The sequence below is a fragment of the Syngnathus typhle genome, linkage group LG8 (genome assembly GCF_033458585.1).
Source record: "Syngnathus typhle isolate RoL2023-S1 ecotype Sweden linkage group LG8, RoL_Styp_1.0, whole genome shotgun sequence".
In the NCBI taxonomy this organism is placed as follows: Eukaryota; Metazoa; Chordata; class Actinopteri; order Syngnathiformes; family Syngnathidae; genus Syngnathus; species Syngnathus typhle.
The window spans coordinates 7259082-7280408 of NC_083745.1; the positions used below are offsets into that span (position 1 = coordinate 7259082).

General features: G+C 41.1%; 3 protein-coding genes across 14 annotated transcripts in view; 1 reads left to right on the forward strand and 2 right to left on the reverse strand.

Annotated features, from left to right (window-relative positions):
* Nucleotides 1–296: 296 nt before the first annotated feature.
* bag2 (BCL2 associated athanogene 2) lies at nt 297–1679 on the reverse strand. Its single transcript, XM_061284807.1, has 3 exons — nt 1414–1679; nt 1159–1268; nt 297–918 (listed from the first exon to the last, which is right to left on the reverse strand). Exons 1-3 carry the CDS (start codon nt 1668–1670, stop codon nt 524–526), a joined length of 762 nt encoding a protein of 253 aa, XP_061140791.1. The 5' UTR covers nt 1671–1679; the 3' UTR covers nt 297–523.
* Nucleotides 1680–1950: 271 nt separating this feature from the next.
* On the reverse strand, nt 1951–7883 carry znf451 (zinc finger protein 451). 2 transcript variants are annotated; one of them, XM_061284804.1, is made up of 11 exons: nt 7538–7883; nt 5924–5978; nt 5683–5760; nt 5170–5275; nt 4862–5009; nt 4633–4759; nt 4404–4563; nt 4118–4265; nt 2570–4008; nt 2377–2439; nt 1951–2283 (listed from the first exon to the last, which is right to left on the reverse strand). In XM_061284804.1, the coding sequence occupies exons 2-11, from the start codon at nt 5972–5974 to the stop codon at nt 2243–2245; spliced, it is 2361 nt and encodes a 786-aa protein (XP_061140788.1). In that variant the 5' UTR covers nt 5975–5978; nt 7538–7883; the 3' UTR covers nt 1951–2242. The 2 variants fall into 2 exon arrangements, with proteins under 2 accessions (XP_061140788.1, XP_061140787.1); XM_061284803.1 differs by lacking the exon at nt 7538–7883 and adding an exon at nt 6713–6928.
* Nucleotides 7884–7998: 115 nt separating this feature from the next.
* Nucleotides 7999–21327, forward strand: part of dst (dystonin) — a 76073-nt gene continuing 62744 nt past the window's right edge. For 5 of the 11 annotated variants that reach the window (XM_061284795.1, XM_061284796.1, XM_061284797.1 and 2 more), the window contains exons 1-2: nt 12621–12844; nt 21011–21072. In XM_061284795.1, coding sequence (XP_061140779.1) covers nt 12757–12844; nt 21011–21072 — 150 coding nt within the window. In that variant the 5' untranslated portion in view covers nt 12621–12756. Of the gene's footprint in view, nt 8239–8459; nt 8492–9346; nt 9536–11105; nt 11252–11475; nt 11690–12620; nt 12845–19838; nt 20181–21010; nt 21073–21327 lie in introns of those variants that run through there. The other 6 variants (XM_061284789.1, XM_061284790.1, XM_061284791.1 and 3 more) reach the window with 3 other exon arrangements.

The following is a 21327-nucleotide window of genomic DNA, read 5'->3' on the forward strand; positions in this document are numbered from 1 at the left end:
TGATTGTTAACAGGCGACAATGGTTCTTCTACAAAGAGGTATTGAAACAAGAGACGACCTAAAAAAAAAAATGGTATTGTATGCTGTTATGTAAAGAAAATCTAATGACATTATGTGTTGTAACAGGTTTATATTCCTAAATTCATTTTTTGTTATTATTGTAAAATAGATAAAATCATGTATTTTACCATTCATTCTTGTATTAAAAATGTAGTCTCGTATTACTGCTGTACGTTTTTATGTAATTTGATCTTGTCGCTATGACAGCAGTTGTTAAAGTAACAGGCAACTTCAACTTCAATTGTATGCAAAAAGAGCTTTATGCAAATAAATCCACGGCCTAATGTGACTCGTATCGTCTTCAGGCATTGGTAGTAGAGTTAACATTGTAATTAATGGTGGCATAAACATTTCATGCTAGTCTGGTGGTGCTTTTGGCCCCAAGGTACACAACAAATGTATGCACCCCATGTCACAGTTTGCTTACCACAGTGAAGGATATTTTAGGTTTTGGTAACAATTCCTATTGACTGCCGTTTGTTTTTGACTCCTCTAATTTCTGGTGATCCATGATCTTTATATTTTTCTCGGCATTTCCAACGTTCCTCAGCAGCATCTCCAACCTCCTCTTGATTTTTTTCTGGTCCTCCAGAGCACAACCGATCACAATGGCCTGAAACTTCTCGTCGATGGGCACGGGCGGCACGTCCGTCAGGCAGGCCGAATGCAAAGCGAGGAGCCGCTGCCTCGATTCAGCCATGTTGTCCAGCAGCTTCTTCACGATTTCGTCAATGATGGACGTGGCCTTGCGCAGAGCCTCCTCTTGCTGGCTGTTCCTGATGGTGCCCACGTTGATCTCAACTGACAATGTGCGGCCCATTAGTCGGTCTGCAGTCAAAGTCAACTCTTCTTTCTCCCCTGAAAAAAAGAATCATGTGTTAGAATTGACAGGAAGGGGTTAGAATGCATTGAGAAATGCATATGCAAATTAAGTTCTTGGAACCTGCCAAGTTTCACATCAGTGAACTTTGGAAGGCATAAATAGCTGTTTTATTTTTATTATTTATTTTTTAACACCAGACCACTTATTTGCACACAAATGAAAATGGAACAATCAAACACAAGTGTTCAAAAAGTGGAAGTTAAGAATGAGCTCACCGGCACTGATGTTATGCATTTCTTGACTATTCTGTAAGGTTTGGATCATTTCCAGGATGCACTCCCTTTCCTGCTCCATGGCCGAGGCTGTTTCGCGTAAAGTCTCCACCCTGTCACACATATGCACCCACGCCCACAGATTTTGCAAAGAGATGAATCAGCACCACAATGAAGCAGGATAGTAATAATTAAAATTCGGGGAAAAGCGCACAAAATGTGCCCACGAGCCCCCGAGGTCCGGAGCCCACTTGTTACCTTATCTCCAGCTGATCCAAATTCGACAAAAGCTGTCCAGCCCGATCCGCCATGGACATTGTTCTGTTGAACTTGCCGCTAGATGCATCGTTGAGTTTCGCTTGTATTTTGGCTTGGGCCATGGCGTTGGGTGGCCGAATGTGTAAAATAATCTGAATGTTTTTCAAAGTGGTCTGTCCTGCAAGGGGTGCACCGGATACAGTGAGATCCGTCTGACCAGTACGCTGGTGTGTCGAGTTAAACGCCCTGGGGAACATTGCCAAACATGGATATGGACTTCCTCTGCTCGACCTTGCCGGAGTTTCCCGAAGAGTCCCGAATAGACGAAGCCGATATGGAGACCCCAAGGGATCGCGTTACAAAGTTTTATTGTTGTAATATGATATTATTTACTACTACTCCTAAAAAAAAAGCAACAATACCAACGCTATCCCTTTGATAACGCAATACTAAAAGCCAAAGGCTATTCTTAACACAAAACCATCTGTCAAATTTCAGTAAGAAAGAAACTTTACAAAAAAGTCAGAAGAAAAAATCTGCAAGAACATCGGAAATTTATTTGAAGACGCGCACCGCATTACAAATTATACATCAGATGTTTCTCTGATTCTAAGTGAAACTATACTCGACATAAATTTCAAAACAAATTTAAATGTTATTTCCAAAAACAAAACATACAAGCAAAGGTGTGGATCAGTGTGTGTTATGCCTTTTAAAGTTCAAGCATTCTTTTAAACATCAAGCTGATCTCTCTGAAACAACAAATCATAACTGAGTAACGTTGTTCCTCGTGCAGAACCTTCTGATTAATGAACAATGCGTCGTCTCCTCAGAAGTCCAGCAGGCTTCTTTGAAGAGCCTCTTGTAACTCTGTAAAATAATTTAAAAGCAGGCGGCCTTAGTGTTAGTGACAAACATGTTTAACATACTGTGTGGATTTCATCGGTGGTCTTAATTATGTACCTACTGACTCTTGATCTTCTGCGCTCAAAGCCCTTTTGTGTTTCACTTTTACATCAGATGCATCTGTGGTGAAAAACAATACAATAAATTCAACCATAGTATCTCCCATCCATGTTCTGTACCGCTTATCCTCCCTTGATTGTATGCTTCTTGTTAATCTCTATTATGTAAAAATGTAAACAAAGTCATATACCATTTAGCTGTTCTTTGACCTCAACATTTGTCAGTGTTGGTGGTGGTGGTTTTGTGGCATCTTTCCTGTAGGTCCTTGAGCTCACGCATGGCACCAACGCACAGTGCTGGGAATGATAGTGATTATGGAACTCCGGAACATCCCCAAAGCATTGACTGCAAGTTTGGCATTCTACTTCAAAGGTTTCGTCCAAGTTCAATGCAGGATGGATGGTGTTGACATGAGTCTTGATCTGAACATAGGAGTGCACGCGAAGCGCGCAAGGAGCACACATGTACTGACAGAGTCCTTCAGAGGCCAGTGTCTTCATGCAGCGGGTGTAGATGACATTCAGTCCATCTCTGCTCTTCTCAGAGTTCATGCAGGGACATGGTTCCAGAGGTGTGCTACTCCCAGCGGGCTGAACAATATCGTCGTTGCCTATACAGTAGAAGTCGTTACTGTGCAGGCTTTCATAGTGGCGCAGGAAGTCTCCTTCGGACTCAAACTGCTTGCTGTTGCAGAGGCCGCAGAAGTAGGCGCTCTTCATCTGCCCGTCGTGCTCGTTGGCGCAATGTCGCTTCACGGTGGATGCCTTGAAGAACTTCTGCGGACAATGGCCGCACACAAACTTCTGGAATTTGTGGCTGCTCAGGTCGCCGCAGTGTTTGCGAACTGCGGCCTCCGAGTCAAACACGTCCTCGCACATCCGGCACATCCACGTAGGCAGCGCTCGGGAAGAGGAAGCCGCCGCCACCTCAGGTATGGACTCGGAGATAGTGCACAAGTCCATTTTATCACTGTTACTGGTCGACGGCTGGGCATCCTCAGGCACATCCCGTTCAGTGCAGAACGTGTGCCCAGTGTGCGCGTCAGACACGTGTGGCAGGACATCTGCTGGGCGAGGAATTTTCACTTTGCACTTGCAGCAGTAGATGAAGAAGTTCTCTAGATGTGCGCCCCCGTGAATGCGGCACATGTGCAAGCGGGCCATGCAAGATTCTCCCATGCGTTTATCGCACACGCCGCATTGGTAGAAGATTTGGTTCACGGCTAAGAGGTGATTACTGGCTGAGGTTTCGTCCAAAAACTTCATACCGCACTCGCAGAACCACGCGGTCGAGGAACCTAATTTGTTCCGTTTCGTGGGTACCTGCTCACACTCGTTCTTCGTGGTGACGCTTTTATGAATTAGTATTCCAGAGGTGGGATTCTCCTCGTATTTAAACCAGTAGATAACTTGTTTCTCATGAAACTTGTCAAATTGAAGAAGAGCTTGCTCCATGGTCCCGTTGATCTCCACCTCATGTCGGGTGTCTTCTTTGTGACGTTCCACTTCTGTTTGGCTCAAAAACATTGAACAGCAGCGAGAGCACTGGCCTCGCACTCGCAGTTGTTTCACTAACTGCACCACTGTTGCATCGGCCTTGGCCACTGCGGTGCCATTTATGCACTTGACACTAGGGAAAGAACAGAATAGCAAAATAAGATGAGGGGGGAAAAAAATATATATTTTCAACAAGGGTCATATTCATATAAAAAAAAAAAAAAGACGTATCAGAAACATACTTAAAGTGAGCTGTAATTTCCTGATGCGAAGTCAGCACTTTATGACAAAAAGTGCATTGGACAGTGAATGGGGTGTCCCTGCACAAGGCAATGAGGCGATTCATGGCACGATGTGGAAATGGAACCGGTACCACTTCTCTTTGGGAGTCTAAAGAAGAAAAGTTGGGGGGGAAAAAAAAGACATCTCATTAATGCTAGCAATTAACAGCTCAATTGGCACATTAGACACTATATTTGATTATTTTCAAGGCAGATCATATTAAAGATGCATATGAAGAAGTCTCACCACTCATTTTGAGGGACTCTGTGAAGTGTTTTTTTTCTGACATGTGCTGAAAACAATCTTCCCGTTTGTTGAAGAACAGGTAGCAGGTAGGACAGGCATAGCACGTAATGGACATGCAGCGCTGAGACATGGAGTGACCCTCAGGATGAGAAGAGGACACCTAAGAAATGAAATTTCATTAAGAAAGCACAACATGGGAGGATTTGATGAGTTACTTAAGTGGACAAACCTTAAATTCAAGATGTGCTTGCCATTCTTCTTGGGTCTGAAAATGACGACAACAGGCCACACAGGCAAACACCTTAGTGGAACTTTCCTTAAGAGTGATGGTTGGATCACAAGGTGAGTGGTCAAACCTACACAAGTAAAAAATAAATATGAAAATAAAAATATGGAAAGCTTCAACCAAAATATTCCCATTTGCCCAAAGAAATAGACAATTAGAAAATAAAATCAACCTTTTCAGATGTCCTCCAAGGAGAAGTGCATTATCATAAACACGACAGCAGTTAATTACAGGACATAAGTATTTAGTCGAGGGTTTCGTGGGGTGAGCAGCTCTTCGTCGTCTTTTAGAACCAGAATAGACATTTTCAGTCTGGACATCTACATAAAAGGAGGCAGATCTCATCATAAGGTAAATCAATTGAAAAGTATGACCACACAAATCTGTGTAAACTGTGCAGGTCTAATTAATGAGGATGCTGTTTATTTCATAAAGTGCAGGGAAGAAATTTTCTTTTTTTTATTGAGATGCAAGAAATACCTGAAAGCTTTAGCCAAAGTGCCACTTGGCGCTTTGCCTCCAGATTAGCTTCTTTTGTGGAACTACCGGAAACTGCATGATCTGGCTGTCTTTGTTTTTCTTTCTCCTGAATAAAAGAGTAACAAAAGAACGAACATTTATTTATATATTAAAACAAAATTACTAATTAATTTTGAGATCCCTCAATTTTGAATTGCTGTACGAGTCAGCTTTATAATTAAACTGTTTTGGTATTGCATTTTTGAATGATGCACCAGGCCTTTTTTTTTCTCTCCATTTATGAAGCAACCTTAACCAATAAAAAAGTGAATTTCAAACCTTCTCTTTAGCTGATTTGTCATCCACTACAATTTTGTAATGTTGAAGAGTTCAAATCTTTATTTGGGGGATCTTTATCAGAGGAGATTAAAATGTGATCAATTAAATAATTAAAACTCTTGTAATTAATTAGATATTTATTTTTATTTATTTTTTAATCGGTGGACAGAAGAAGAATGTACTTTAACCTCTTACCATACTTGATGAGGATGAAGAGCGTTCATCGTCACTATCACTCAGATCAACACACTCCACTGGGCTGAGCTGGCCTTCCTGTGGGTACAAGGTAGAAAATCTCAAACCATTACCCGAGATGCTGAATGAATACAAATACATATTAAATTACTCCTGACATATAAATAATAAAAACATCTATGAATTACTGCTTCAGATTTTTATGGTTCAAAGTTTTAGACGGGTAAACTGTGTGACTTACAGATACAAACTCCACATCGTCCTCATCATCCTGTGTATTTGGAGACGACATGAATCTGTGGTGGGGGGAAAACGATACTTTAAGTAAGAGGGACCAGGAACTTGCAGTTCTAGCACAACAATCAGCAAAGACTTCAAATGTGCTGATTAAATTAACATTAGCATGGAAAGCCCCCAACTATTGATTGTACTGAAGGGAACACAGGGATTCGTTATTGTTTGTTTACAACACTACCAAGGGATTCAGCAATAGGTTACCAACTGCTGTCGTCCTAGCTTATTTTAAAACCCCTTTTGTACAGATCAGTTTCAGGTATACGATGCGAGAGCTTCCAAAATAGTCAAACGAGCGCCGGAGAATGCAGGACAAAGATGGTACAATCGCTTTGGCCCGAGGAAACAAAATACGGTCAACGACTTCATGGATACTGCACCATTGGATTTTATTTTTATAGTTCTTTTAAATAGTAAATACCGCTAGAGGGAGCACCCAGTTAATGCGAGAATAGACACTAGTTAAAAAATAACCGAAGAAGACTCAAAAGCGCCCAAAAGGGGCACATTTGATTTCCAATTTTTTTCGTGCAAGCAAATCGCATTTCTTAGATTATCTCTATCGCTTATCTCTTGGTGCCACTATGAAGTTTTACAACTAGCACAGAGAATTGTCTTTTTGACGACGCAAACTAATGGGGTTGATCAAAATGTGGAGCTGAGATCTCACTTTAACAATCCGAAACTTAAATTTGCTTCTGTGGGTTGTGACGTGAATCATCAAACAAAACGTTACCTTTATGCTTGCACTCCGTAGTTGACTTATATTTGCTATCCCACCGTACGGTCTTAGCTACACGTAAGGAATGCAAAACTCCACTACATACGTCATTTACGCGTTAGCACTCATTTAAAATGTCGCGTGTCCCATGCGGGCGGTGTTTGAGTTAGTTTAGGTTACCAAAACCATGCCGTTATCGATACTGTTATTATGACATGTATTGCGGATTTATTTCATTCAAAATTATTGTTTTTATTATTATTATTTTAAATGTGCACACGATGGAATTAGGGTTCCTAATTTAGAGATCATGGATATCATGAGGAGCTTGCAGCAGCTTTATTGACGCAGAGCGCACCCGGATTTATTTCATTCAAAATTATTGTTTTTATTATTATTATTTTAAATGTGCACACGATGGAATTAGGGTTCCTAATTTAGAGATCATGGATATCATGAGGAGCTTGCAGCAGCTTTATAGACGCAGAGCGCACCCGTGTGGCGGGATGAATCAATGCAAATATGTGCACATTTTTGGATCAGCATTTTGTATGCAGGCCCGTTTGGACAACTGAGCTTGTGCTGGGTCACATGAATTCCTCTAAAGATTGACCATGATGGCATGCAATTTTAATACAGTTGAGAAACTGCTTTAAAAAAAAAAAAAAAAAAAAAAGCATCATGACAAACATGTTTCCCCTCACCCCGAGCTCCAAAATTGCATAATCCTTATTGCATCAGACTGGCATGGGGGTGTTTGCTTGATCCTGAAAGTGTGTGCATATTACCTTAATCCTGGGCAAACCCTTGAGTACAAAAGCATTGAAAGAATGCACTTACATGTGCAATAGAGCTCGTAGAAAGCATGTCAACGAAGATTATATTAAACACTCCCTGCCATAGAGAAATCCAAAAGCTTGATCCTTTTCGGGCATCTCTGCAGCAGCTTCCGCAAGGGCTTGGATGCAATTTTCTGAGTCTCTCCTTGCACCTTGTCAGAAATAAAGGAGACTTGCTGCTGACTCACTCACACCGTAACGGTATCACGATAGCCTGGGCTCTGGATCTCTTTTGCGCTTCACGAGTGGCCTAGTGAGCGGGACCCCAGTGCCTATCTCCTCCTTGGGCTTGGGGGAGGTAAAGGAGGTGGCGGAGGGGGGAGAGGTGGAGGACTTGGAGGAGGAACAGGAGGCCGAAGAGGAGGAGGAGGAGGAACAGGAGGAGGGATAGATGGAGGAGGAGGGAGAGGAGGAGGGAGAGGAGGAGGGGGAAGAGGAGGAGGGAGAGGAGGGAGAGGAGGAGGGAGCGAAGGAGGAGGTGTGAGTCGAGCGGCTCTCGGCTGCCTCATCTCAGCTTGATGATGATCGCTGCCGTGTTTCTGGTTCTCCTCAGGCCGCTCAGTCTTCAGTGCGCGCTGCTGCTGCTGTTGCTGTTACTCGGAACCATTGCCACTATTGTGTTTTTTTGCAGCTGGCAACGCAGTGTCGCTCACGGGAAGCAGCCCATCAAATCAGTGCTGTCAGGGCGCTCCAAGTGCCGCGGTGAGTGTTGGAGAATTGTTCATGTCCTCATGACTCATGCCATGCCACGTCTGCTCCATACAACCAAATAATTTATTTGTAGGTGCCGAGCACCCACTGAGCCTTACATGCATGTAAAGATGCTGTTAGGAATGGTCCTTGCCCATGAGACGTGTTTATCTGCCTATGTACGATGCTTCTTGCGTTTAATCCAAGGCTAACTTGTTTTATCTATTCCGTAGTGGGCCTCCGAACGCATCATTTTCGATCAGAGGTAGGGATGAACTTTTGTCATTATCAGTTTGCTACGTCATTTTCGTCATGATCGTCAACACCATCATTTATGAAGATAATATTTACACATTTTAACTTAAGGCAAAAATCACCTCCTGATAATTTCTCAATTACTCCTGAAAATATGACACCCGTTATGGCTAAAACATTTGGTTTTACTTTACGAAAGACCGCATTGCTATTTATGGACTACTAAGTGCGCAGTGCGCATATGTCATCAATAATGTGGGTGATTTGGCAATTTCATTTTCGGTAGATTTAACACTCGTAAAGTGTTCTCGCAACAATATAAAGAGTAATATTTGATATTTGTTCTCAGTGAGAAATGTTAAGCACGTCATTGTACAATAACTGTACAATGTTTTTGTGGTTTTAGTCAAGCTTGTCCTCGATGTCTATGCTTCCGGTTACGGGACTTTGTTTTCAAAATAAACCATGAACCCTCAACATTTGTGAAACATTTGTAATTGAATAATTGTTGAAGTCGTATAGTTGCTTCTCACATTCATGTTTGGATTATGATTTGAATTACCAAACTGTTTCTAAAATATTGAAGGATAATGATACAAAAAGAAATATAAAAATAACTCAATTACAATTGAATTGAACTGAATTCAGCTATATCACAGATTCCTGATCCTGAGTTCTTATTAAATAATAAAACGACTTCTGAGCCTTCAAGCAAATGTGTTTGTATAACCTGGAGAGAGTTTTTGTGTCTTTCAAACTGAGTGGTCTTTGGAATTTCCCTTTTCTTCCACTATATGTCAACCAAACATCATTGCTAAAGTAACCCAAGTGTTATTATAATTAAATGTCTGCTGTTGCTTCCCAGGGCTTCCGACACAGTCCACGCCACTCGAGAAGAAGCTCACATGCTCGGGTGACAGACGAAAAGTCCAATTTGGTGGAGGTCCCGGACAATGAGCCGGATTCCTCATCGATTCTCAGGAAAAGGAAAGTGAAGAAGCGAGTCCTGCCAGCGTTCTATCAGTCTGTGCAAGTCACCCCGACACGGAAAACTGTAGGTACTTTCTTTAGGTGAATGGTCAAAGTAAAAAATGACAAGTCTATAAACCCCTTTTGAAGATTTTTGTTACGCAAAAATGAGACCAATACAAACAATTTAAAAGCCTTTTTAACATGACATATATTATACGACACACACACACGAAGATATCATGTAGTGTTTCACGCAGTATATAAACTATGCAGGCATTCTCTTGCTATAAGTAATGTCACCAGCAAGTGATAGAAATTACATGTTTTTTTCGATCCAGTGGGATGCGAAAAATGATCTCATCGATCGCCGTGGCTGTGCAGCTTCCTGCCTCCTCCATTAGTCGTGCTGCAATAGTGCGGATAGCATATGAAAGCTATCAAGATGACCTAAGACATTTGTTTTCCATTAGAGTCAACTCAAAATCCACACTACTATTAGCAAATGTATTGGGTCACCAGGAATACTCCATTCAAAATGAAATAAATTAGAGTTGTCCGCCGCTTTTGCAGTTGTGATAGTTGTGTCCAATCTTCTGTGTTCATTGATCCAGAAGAACATTTGTGAGCGCAGGGTCACATCTCAATGTGTCTGTTCTTGAGGGTGCTTCGAACAACTTCAAAGGTTCTATTGTGATCCAATTTCTTCTCCCTGCACGCTGTGGGTAGTAGCATGCTGCCAATGTGCACACAAATCTTTTTAAAAATGCTTTTTAAAAATGCTAATCTTTCTGTATTTAAATTGTATTTGACTTTTCTAGATGCATCATCCTATCAGAGCGTTTGAGGTATTATTATGGAGCTATGACTGGTGGCTCTCTTGTGAAACAGTGGATAAGCCTTGAATTAAAAAAAAACATGAGATGGTCTCTAATCTGTCAGCTATTCTTATCCCTGTCCAGATTGCTTCTTACATAAAACAGAGAATCATTAAGGCTGACTCAGGGTACACACTTTTCTCCATAGTGCTTAACATTTCATCATCAGTTCATAATCTTATATTTTGTGAGATGAATATAAGCACGCAGAAAAAGATGACAAAATGCAACTTGTCACATTTTATCATGATGAAACATGGAAAAGCATGAAAGTGTTTCTATTATTAACAGTTCGACTGACCTCAGAACATTTTTTTCCAGTCGATTTCTTATAATTTGAATTCCTTCATGTATTCCAGTCAGACTTAGCAGCCCTGTTTATTGGGCTCTGTTCAAAACATTTTCAGAGGCAAGCAAATGTTGTTTTTGGCCTATATAGGACCTGCTTGGTTGGCACACATTCATCCAAGCTTTCTAACTGCGTCCAAATCCCCCTCAATAGTGTCACCTTATGTTGTATACATTAAAGTAAGTCAGCAGGAGCCCGCTGGTGCTCTTGTCCTGGCTGGTAGTGCGTCTATATCCTGCCAACACCTTTGTGGGTCGCTGTTGGCTGCAGCCTCTTCTCTGGCTGGCGCGCATGACGCTGGGGAACACAGGCACTCGCCTGCCCTCCCATCTCAGAACAGCCTGCCTGCCTGCCTCGACAGCACACGGCTCGCCATCACTCCCATCCCTTCGGCTCCTTCTGGTGCTCTGACATCACCTCGCATCATTCGCCAAATGCGCTCAATTCGCGACCCGCCCGGAGTATCCCCACAAGGGCGTGGCACTGCGTGGACGCACGAAATGTGAAGGGTGGACAAAGATAACGCGCAAAATAGGATCGTTTTTGCGGGGTGCTTCGTATGATGTATAGCGTGGTAAGTCTTGATGTTGACCTGGCGGGGGAGCTACACACTATTGAGCGCATGTTACCGTTAATTAGCGATCTTTTGTTGTGAAAATGGTTTTACTTTACGCAAATTGACCCCAATTGCCTGACTAATTTAAAACCATTTTTCTCTCCCTCCACAATTGTCCTTTCATTTCACAGTGACCGATTCAAAATTCGGATTTGTTTAATTATTATCTCCTTTTGTCTCAGAGCTCCTGCTCGGGGAACCCTTCCCTCCACTGCTCCATGTCTTCCTCTGCCGATTTATCCGAAGAGGAAGATTATATTGTCAAATCGGGGTCGACATCGCCGGCACCTGGCGATACTTTGCCATGGAACCTGCCCAGACATGAAAGGTCCAAGAGGAAAATTCAAGGAGGCTCCGTGCTGGATCCGGCTGAGAGAGCGGTGCTCAGAATCGCAGGTGAGCGCTTCTTATGTTGTTTGCGGGGTGACTGATGGGGAGGGTGCAAGTACAGCAGACGCTCACATGGCTTTATTGTGACATCTTGAGCTTTTTTTTCGTGCGTGTGTGTGTAGGACACACCCTGCTCTCTGCGAGGGGCTGTGGCATGTGTGGTGGAATTTTGGTTCAGGAAACTGGTTGAGCATTTTGTTGGGTAGATGGATGGCTGGATAGATACAGAAGATGGATTAATGAAGCTGTTTTGTAATAATTCATGCAAATAGTATTCAATTTGGGTTGACGTCTGGGCTCTCAAATGCTTTGCATTTTGCACAAATTATTAGGTAAATTAACATGACACTGTCCAGTCATTTGTTGGTGTGGGGCGTGTTAGGTCCGATTTTTCCACTTCCATCTTCTTAGGAAATAGCCAGGGAAGTGACTCTAGATCTCAAACCTTTATTCACACAATGTATACCTTTTATCCACATCTATTTATATTATAGTCTACTCTATAGTCTAGGCTCGGCCAGTCTATAATTTGTGGGTTAACTGATAAAAGTAACAATCCCATCAGAATTTCGGAAAATAAAGTCCTGCACGTTTGGTAGGTTTCAAACCAGCTCTGCGACTGAGCGCCTCTATTGGACGCTGCAAAAAAAAATGAATGCGTCATTCTTGTAAAATGGGTCCAAAGGATGATTACCGATGCCGCGTATCTACTTTAGTTGCCAACAAATCCTACTTTTTCATCAGATTTGAACAATAAAACAAGATTGAAAATCATCCAGGATGACATGCAAGGAGCGTCACTTTAACAGCGTGCGCAGGTCCGCCCGCTTGTTTCCTATCAATCCAGTCAAGTCCGGGCAGGAAGTTGGTCTTATTGGACGAACTGCACGCAAGGGAGGGATGTAGGGCGTTTCCTCCGGCGCAACAACAGCACCGATCACTCTTGAGGAGCCACCACATACACACAAGCTTTTGGACACGCACAAAAAATTACTGACGCGCGCGCGCGTGCACACACACATGCTGTGTCCCTGTCCGCCACTGTTGAGCGTCCAGTGTGTGGAGGCCGTGTTATGGCTCAGCACGCCGCGCAGGGCTATGTTCTCTCCGACGAAAAGGAATACCTCCAGGCTTATGAGGACGTTTTGGAAAAATACAAAGGTACGTTGACTCTGTTGGCCGATTGTGGTGAAGGTTTAAAATGTAGTCCGGTTGCTGTTTGACAGCTCAATAAATGCCAGCATGACCCACCCTCCCAAGCAGCCAGCCCCCCCTCTCCCCTTTCTCTGTCTGGCTCTGCTGCTCCCCTCTTGTGCAGTGGAAAGGTAGAAATGTTTCATATGTGATATCATAGGCATCATATATGATGAGATTAATTTGACAATCCGGTAATCTGATGCATGAGGATTGTTCAGATGCTGTGTGGAGGTAGTGTTAGAATAAAAACGCTATAGTGTGTAGTTTGCATAGTGACAAGGAGGCACACCTAACCTTCTTTTTCTGTGATGACTAATTTGTCGGATGATATCGGGCATCATATTGATCTTGTAATATATTGCATTATGTGACACTAATACACCAACAACAGATATCAATACCCCCACTGTCTGGTGTCCCAGTAATTTTATTTGTATTTCTGTCGATTAATGTATAAATCCAATTACAGTCAGGGGAGCTGTGCTTTGTAAAATATAGATTTTTACTTACTTTACTTTAATTGTACTGAAAGTGATGCTTCTGTTTGGTGCACAAATAAAATATATTCAGGCGCACACCCACAAACACTGTATAGAAACAGAAACAAGTTATTTATGGAGTGACAAAAATGACTGTTTCTTCAAGTATGAGCTTATTTAGTTACTCAGGTATCTTTTTTTTTTTAAAGTCATAGGCATATTAGGCAAAAGGGTTGTATAATATATGATCAATGGCAAAATGCTGTGAAATGTTGTGTTGTTGATCTCTACATTTAATACCTTTTACTGAATTACTTTGGCAAGGTTTAGTCTAAAGAAAAGATCTGTGGTTTTAATGTGGCTATTTATTCATTTAGGTGAGGGGATTTGTTCTGAAGATATCTTCTGGATAAAAGGATAATGCATGCAAAAAGCCGCATACTGCAGTAGTAGATCTTCCTTTCAGGGTGGTCCACCTATGTGATGATCTTATAGTGAGACAGATGAGACAATGAAGTAGCACGATTAGGCGTTTCCTCCTTTTGAGGAGATGCTGCATCGAAGTGGCTGTGGATGTGGTGCACATGAGCAGACTACATTACAGAGACAAAATCATGCACATGAGTTGTCAGGCCAGGCCAAAGGGTGGAGATCCTGTGGAGCTAAACTTAACCTGACAACCGGGCTTTTAACTCTTGTATCTCCTCAAAGCAAATGCAAGCTAAGCATAGCAAAAAAACAAAAAACAAGACCAGATAGGATACAAAGATGCATTTATGAGTTCATTCCCTCAGTTGCTCTAAGCACAAGCTGGGTCAGCTGTGGTATTAAACACCCTGGTTAGACTCCATTGCGATCATATGATATAGCATAATTAGCCAGAAGAAGAGCTTACTTCTTTGCTATCACATACATGAAGTCAGAATTGAACATCAGGATTTACAGTAGCCTCCCTGACTTATACTTTAAAGATGAACTTTATCAAGAAGTGCTTATAAGGCATGCTTTCCTCGTTTTTTGTTTGTTTAAAATGTAGCGTTCACAATAATACTCTTTTTCTTCTTCTTCATGGATAGTAGTTAATGTAAAGTGTACGGGGATGGATTTTTCCTTGGTAAATTTCCAGCTAATTGACATGATAGCATCGTACTTGATCCTTGCAAGAATATATCACCATTTATCTGATTAGGTAGAGAGAAGGCAGACATTTTAAAGATGCCAAAGTTAGTAAATTTGTTGCATTCTTAATGGATTAGAAAATCCACTTTTTTGTTAGGTTACACAAACTATTACTTCACATCAGTATTTAAGTAGATCCAATACAACCCTTCACAAAGATACAATAGTAATGCTTAGCTTTTGAAGATAACTAGACATTCTACCTGGAGATAAACCTGGCATTGTGGTACCTTATCACTGAGTAACCTAAATTATATATGGCGCTATATTGGGCCTATATGACAGATTAAAGGTGATATAATAAAAACTATAAGCAAGTGTATATGACAGAATAAACACATACTAAAAGGACAAAACATAAAGGAGCAGCAACGGCATAGCTCAAGGAACAACCAGTCGTGGCAATTGTGTCCAGTTGTGCTAGATATTCTCAATATAAAACTGTCATGATAAACAAATGGTTAATCGGTACTCTTATTGTCTTTTTGAAATGGTTTTAATTCTTGCTGTTATGATGACCTCACGCCTCGAGCTTTTCCCCATGTGATGGGAAAACTAGAAAAAGAACAAATTTCCATAGCCAACTTAAAAGCCCCAGCACAAAAACAAGCCAGCAGCCAGATGGCTCAATTATGAAAGATATTTTATTTCTTTGTACCGCCCTAACTAATTTATAGACGACAGTAGTTGCAGATTAAATGTTCATTTTTAATAACCTCTTCACATACAGGAACTACTGCCACTTTGTGGAGTGTCAGGTTTATAATTACATGGAGACTTATATCTATTTTCATGTATAACTTCAACAATCTAAAAATGTGTGAAACTGTGACATAGCATAGCCAAACTCGCATGGAGACGGGCATGTATTTGTTTGTGCTCGCCTGCAGGAATGTCTCCCTAATTAGGTATGAGAGGTGACAAACATAACTTTACTCTTTGTCACACTGCAATTCACTGGTGGCTTTACAATAGACAATACAGATGTGGAATGACAAAGAGAGCATTTCCGGAGTAAGTGTGTAGAATGCTGGGCTGTGTTGGATCACACTATTCTAGCAAAGCCTGTTTGGTAGGCTATCAAGCTCTCAAACAGCCGACTGTCTTGAAATTGCCAAAGTTTCAATGCAATAAATGTTTGACGGTCCAGTCAAACTCTGAACGTTTTAATGGGTTTGAATGACAGTATTACTATCTCCAAACACATTTCTATGGCTATGCATATGATAAGAAGAGTTTGCTCTTATGCAAACAAAGTTGATAATTGAAATCCTCACCCCCCCCCCCCCCCCCCTCCTTCACAACATCTCAAGGAGCGCTCTTGGTGATATTTTGTGACCCGGAACACACAGATTGAATCTGCTGGCTCAGATTTTATTGAATCCATATTCTGGATTCTACTTCCCCCGGTGGTGTTATCTGCCAGACGCTTCCTGGCATGCAGCATGTCTTTTCTCCTCCATCCTGCCGCAGCAGTCTCTCCTGACCGGACAAAGTTGATAAAGTAGGGCCCCAGTGGAAAGTTCTTTCAGCTTGCCGTCTGTCAACTGAGAAAGGTGACGCCTCTGCCAGGCGTGACTGGCAAGATGAGCGGACATGCAGTGGGCTAGCAGTCTTCCATGCAGCTGCTCCCCCCACCCAGGGCATCGACAAGAACTTTTTCCATTGACTTAATCTACATTCAACTGGTCATGTGGTTTTGTCCAACAGTGATAGTGGGTTGATTGTTTTTGACATTTTATTATTTTACTGTCACTTTTTTTGGGTGTCCTCCTGGGCGTCGCCCTGCTCACCCCCTTTTGTCAACTTCCCACTCATCACATTCGAACGACCCACTGAGCGACCCACCCGCCATCCTCTATGGAGATTGTCTGTTATCGCACAAAAGACACTTTGTTTGTATGGGAGCAGCATACAAGTTCCACAGACTTGTTCATGTGTCAAGTTGACTGTGGTAGTGGCTGACACTCCTTCTGACTATTTGACATTTAAACATACTTTCAAAGTGCTCCCTCTTGCTCGACAGTTTACCATCCCAGCACTAGAAAAGCATTCAGTTAGTGGTTCAGCGCTCCACCAAAATAAGGCAGTGGCCTTCTAAATCGACTTGTTCACACGTAACAAGAAGGTGCTTTGTACATTTCAACACTTTTATTGTAGATTTTGTTTCAGAGTATATTATGGAATGTTTCACAATGGTTTGGTCTGATAACATAATCTCACGTCTATTTGTAAACAAGCCCTGCTATGTCGGATATGACTTTTATTTACTCTTCTGTGCTGACATCCCATTAGTTTCATTTTAAATGGGCGGTGTGATTTACTGAGCTCAAAATAGAATTTACTCCTTTATGTCTTAATTCTTTTGAAATCCTTAATTTAATCTTTTAATGTGTGCTTTTAAATGCTAAATGTCTTTGGTATTGATTTTTAATTGCAAAGTATACCAGCAATGCGGTCATATGCAGTTGCGTCATGCTTGTGTTGTATTTATATGCTGCCATGGTGATGATGAGAAAAGCAACAGGACCGGACTCCTATCCACTGCTCTTTTCAACTTGTCTCACATGACATCATCTATTCTGAATCCGACTCTGACTCACGCGCTGCACCCAAGGCAGCCTTCCGCTCGGGCAAGCGCCACCTTTCTCTGCTCAGTGCACATGCTTACAATTTATTTTGGAATGGCAACAGGAAATAGATTTGTTGCAATGATTGTTGTTCTGATCTTTAAAACTGTTGTTCAGATGTGTTTAGGAATTTAATGCCACATTTTATTTGGGGGCCGGGGGGTTAATGTGATGTAATAGTTTTTTTTTTTTTTTTTTAGTTACTTAAAAAAATGTACTACTGACACAATTTAAGGTCTACCTTGAAAGGTCAAAACATGTTTCAGCCATTCAAGTGTTTGTCACATATTTGTGAAGCTGTCTTTCCCTGTAGAAGAAGCCGACTGCTATTGTCACTCTGCAAGAATGACAAAAATGCACCATCTTGCTTATATGAATGATGTCATGATGGCAAGATGCCTTAAATTGAGACAGAAAAGGAAGGCATTTTGAGTTGACTAATCATCCTTCAGAAGATTTGGCAATCTATACTTGAGCTTTCCAAAATGTGCAATGAGAATTTACATTTCGTCTTGGTCCTGTCATGACTTGCAAAGACAGTACAACTTGCATGTCTTTCTGTATGTATTACTGAGCAAAGGTCTTGCCCACTTTTAGATGTTAGGTGATCCTGTGTCAGTCAGTTGACTGCTGGCAACAGTGAGAAAAGACACCAACGACAATTTGTCATATTTGGATTGGTATATCTGTTTGCCAGGTATCCGGCTAGCTCCAATTTCACGCAGGATGACCAACTGTGTCCCTTATAATTGTAATTCTGGGGCTTTACTGTTCTATTGATATCATAGAGACTTGACTGTATGTTCAATGGGCACTTCCACCTTCTTCAATGTCATGTGGAAATTAGTTTCATGTATTTAGTGTAATCCAGCTTACTGTGGCTTCCCTACTATGCCCAAATCACTACTGTGAAAAAGATCATTAAAACAACAAAGTAAGAATTTTGCACAGGGCTTTATATTAATTAAGATTATTGAAGGTCAGCAGACGTGCCAAAGTCTGATTTAAAATCCACAACTAATTCAGCATGTTGGCCGCATGAATGGAAAGCAAAAGTTTGTGTGTGTGATGTGTGCCTTTTCAGGGGCATCATGGTTTAGGGTTGTAGTTATTTATAGCAACGCACATGTGCTTTGCTGAGGTCTACAAATAAGTGTCTCGGCCAGGCGCTCGCTTTGGTGCACTCATTAACGCGAGGGGCCACCGGGTGTAGACGGGGACAAAGCGCACCCACTCATTCATGTGACAGGTCACAACAGTGAGGATATAACTTACTGTCGTATTACGTAATATAGATCTTTGAAGCCATCCATTATTATTTTCCTAGATAATGTTCACTTTGCTTCAATACACAATAACTCCACTAGACCTTTACTGTGTGTTTTGTCAAAGATCAACCAACTAAGGTCAGAAGTCATGTGCTTATCTTTTAACGAGTCCAAACAACCTCTTTTGGGAAATGTCATGGAAAACAGTCAAAACAGAGAACTTATTCAATTCTCCATTTTCTATACTGCTTGAAATTTTTTTTTTTTTTTTTTTTATATTTAAGGCACCCTCATATTAATCTCTTTAAGTCCTGCTTTGTTGTTTTATTGACACTGTCTAATGTGATGGATGCAGCCTGATAGTGGATGATGCAGAAACAATTAGATTGTCTTGTTGAACCGTTTGATTTGTGAAAGCCAGTCATCCATTGCTGACTTTCTCCCAGTGTAGAATGAGAATGACGCAGCTTTTCCTGGAAGGCTTTCCTTGCCGATCGATAGCATTGATTTATTCATAAGATGATCAAAGTCCTTGTGGGGAAGAGGTGTCATCCTGATGTGGATTCACACTGGCAGCAGCACTGTCTGCATAATTAAATCATAAGTCAAGGCAAAGTACTTTCCTTTGTTTTTCCTTTTCTGTTTGAGTGATATGATTATTTGTTCTGAGCTTACATTTTAACATGTGTACCTGTGTCGAAGCTATCATACAATTGTCATCAGCCCACTTTCCAATTCCCAGAAGCCTTTTCATTGATTACTTTTAAATGAGCTAAATGATAGAATCTGCAGTCTGGTCATAGGTGCCTCATCATAAAAAGGAACTATGTATTTTTAGTATTTTGAATATTCATCCGCTTTGAATGCCAAACCTCTTACAGTGATGTTTCAGATGATGCTCAGTCAAGACCTCCCAGTGTAATGATGTTAAACGATAATGAATGAAACAATAATCAATACATTTTAAAGTTTCACTCCCATACTCTTGAAGATATTTATGTTCCATCTAAAAAAAAAAAAAAAAAAAAAAAGGGAACATTTCTTGTAAACTATTTAGAGTTTAGGAAATACATTTTGGAACTATGTAGACACAGTTAATGCAGGGCACATACTGTGCACGTAGACAAACAATCTCACATATGGACAATTTAGAGTCCTTAGTTTCCTTCCACATTATAATAAAGCAAAAATAATCCATTACTTAAAAGTGCACCATTTGGGATTTTCCACAATTATTGTTTATTGCTCCATTCCTGCTCCATATTAACACTTTTATGAATCATAGCATTTGCACAACGGAGATGATTATGAGCACATCTGTATTGGCCAAGGTGTCTCAGATAAGATCTCATTCATCAAGTGAGCCAATCATGCTACATTGTTCCATCAGGATCTTCTGTGCCTGTCTCACTTACTTGGAACCACCCTGGAATACACTGGACTTTTCTTCTTTTCCATCCAAAACGCTTTAAGCTTTACTGCTGGATAAACACTAAACTCAGCCTCAAATAGTGAGTCGCCCGCTGTGGAAAACCTGACGGAACTTGTTTGTGATGCAGAGGCTGGTTAGTAGGAAGGCAGGCAGAAGAAATCGAGCCTCAGTCGCTTATCCAAATGGCATCTTTGTACGTGAAGAAGCAAGTTCCCCTCGATAGCCCTCCGGAGCTGGTAGAGACGATGAAGTACCTGCTTGAAACCGACAGGGAACTCAGGGCTCACCTGGTAATGCTAATGTGTTGCATGGGTCAGTATTTTTCTCCGTTTGTGTAATAGTTACTAATGTAACCACAATTCTAATTGTTTGCTTATTATGAGTTTAACGTGTTGACTTGCGATCAGGTGATGATTCACAGTTTTGCAATGTACAAAGGGATAAATAAGTTGTTTTTTGAGGTTGACTCTTTTGAGTAATCGTCATAGGGTGTGATCTTTTTGGCAGTCACTGGGTGTAATTTTGCGAGCTTTTGATTGGAGCCAGTTAAATTAATGGAGAATGTGGTTTTTGGCCTGACTTGTGTTGGAGCTCGACTTTATTTATAATACTTTTGAATAGACTTCATTTCTTTGAAAGCAAACATTACTTTTGATTCCCTGACTTACATGCAATAGGTGTGTCATTGCTCGGAATCATATTGCTATGGGGATGGGAACTATGTGGTCAGCAGGGAGAGTGATGCAATTTTTCCCTTTTTTTTTTTCCTTTCACTTTTCATTCACTAGCAGCGTTACTAATATTGGGTGCCGTCTTTTTAGTACAACTGTGAAACAGATGGCAGCAGAATGTGTAGTTAGAATTTATTTTAGAATGCAAGCACGGTGTGACTTTGCAATTTTCCCATCCATCCATATGTTGCCGAATGTATCCTGTGCGGGTGGAGCTGAATCAGATGGTATTAGCATCTTAATAAGAAGTGATTCAGCAAAAAGACATTAAAGCCGTAATAGTACATATGGCAATAAGCTGACATAAGGCTTAAAAAGAACAGCAAGGCTGAGGGACGAAAGCGTTGTTGCCCGATCGTCTCTGGTGTACCAAAAATAAAGATGAATACATGTTTTTTTTCTCTTCTTCAGATGAAAGGGACAGAGTGCAAAAGAAGACATTCACAAAATGGATAAACCAACATTTGATGAAGGTAAGTAGCTGATATAACATAATCATTTGGAGACTAATTTTCCATTATGTTGAAATGTCTGTCTTCAATAACTACTATAACACATTCTAATGGGCTCTGACATGCACAAGATGAATAGACAGATGTTATGAAATCTTGGCACAAGAAGTCATCCAGGGTGTCTTTTGTTTGGAGCTGCCTGCTGTGATGTTTCATGCCTGTGTGGAATCTAACAAAACATTACTGCAGACAGACACATGCTGGCATGCCTCATCA

What these genes read in the sequence shown, in the direction of transcription:
- bag2 (XM_061284807.1), bottom strand. Translation starts at nt 1,670, where the DNA reads ATGTTCCCCAGGGCGTTTAACTCGACACACCAGCGTACTGGTCAGACG. An exon ending in TTGGATCAGCTGGAGATAAG is followed by an intron (nt 1,269 to 1,413) that starts GTAACAAGTGGG and finishes TATGTGTGACAG; the next exon opens with GGTGGAGACTTTACGCGAAA. An exon ending in AATGCATAACATCAGTGCCG is followed by an intron (nt 919 to 1,158) that starts GTGAGCTCATTC and finishes TCTTTTTTTCAG; the next exon opens with GGGAGAAAGAAGAGTTGACT.
- znf451 (XM_061284804.1), bottom strand. Translation starts at nt 5,974, where the DNA reads ATGTCGTCTCCAAATACACAGGATGATGAGGACGATGTGGAGTTTGTA. An exon ending in CTTGGAGGACATCTGAAAAG is followed by an intron (nt 4,760 to 4,861) that starts GTTGATTTTATT and finishes TTACTTGTGTAG; the next exon opens with GTTTGACCACTCACCTTGTG. An exon ending in AAGCACATCTTGAATTTAAG is followed by an intron (nt 4,564 to 4,632) that starts GTTTGTCCACTT and finishes TTCATTTCTTAG; the next exon opens with GTGTCCTCTTCTCATCCTGA.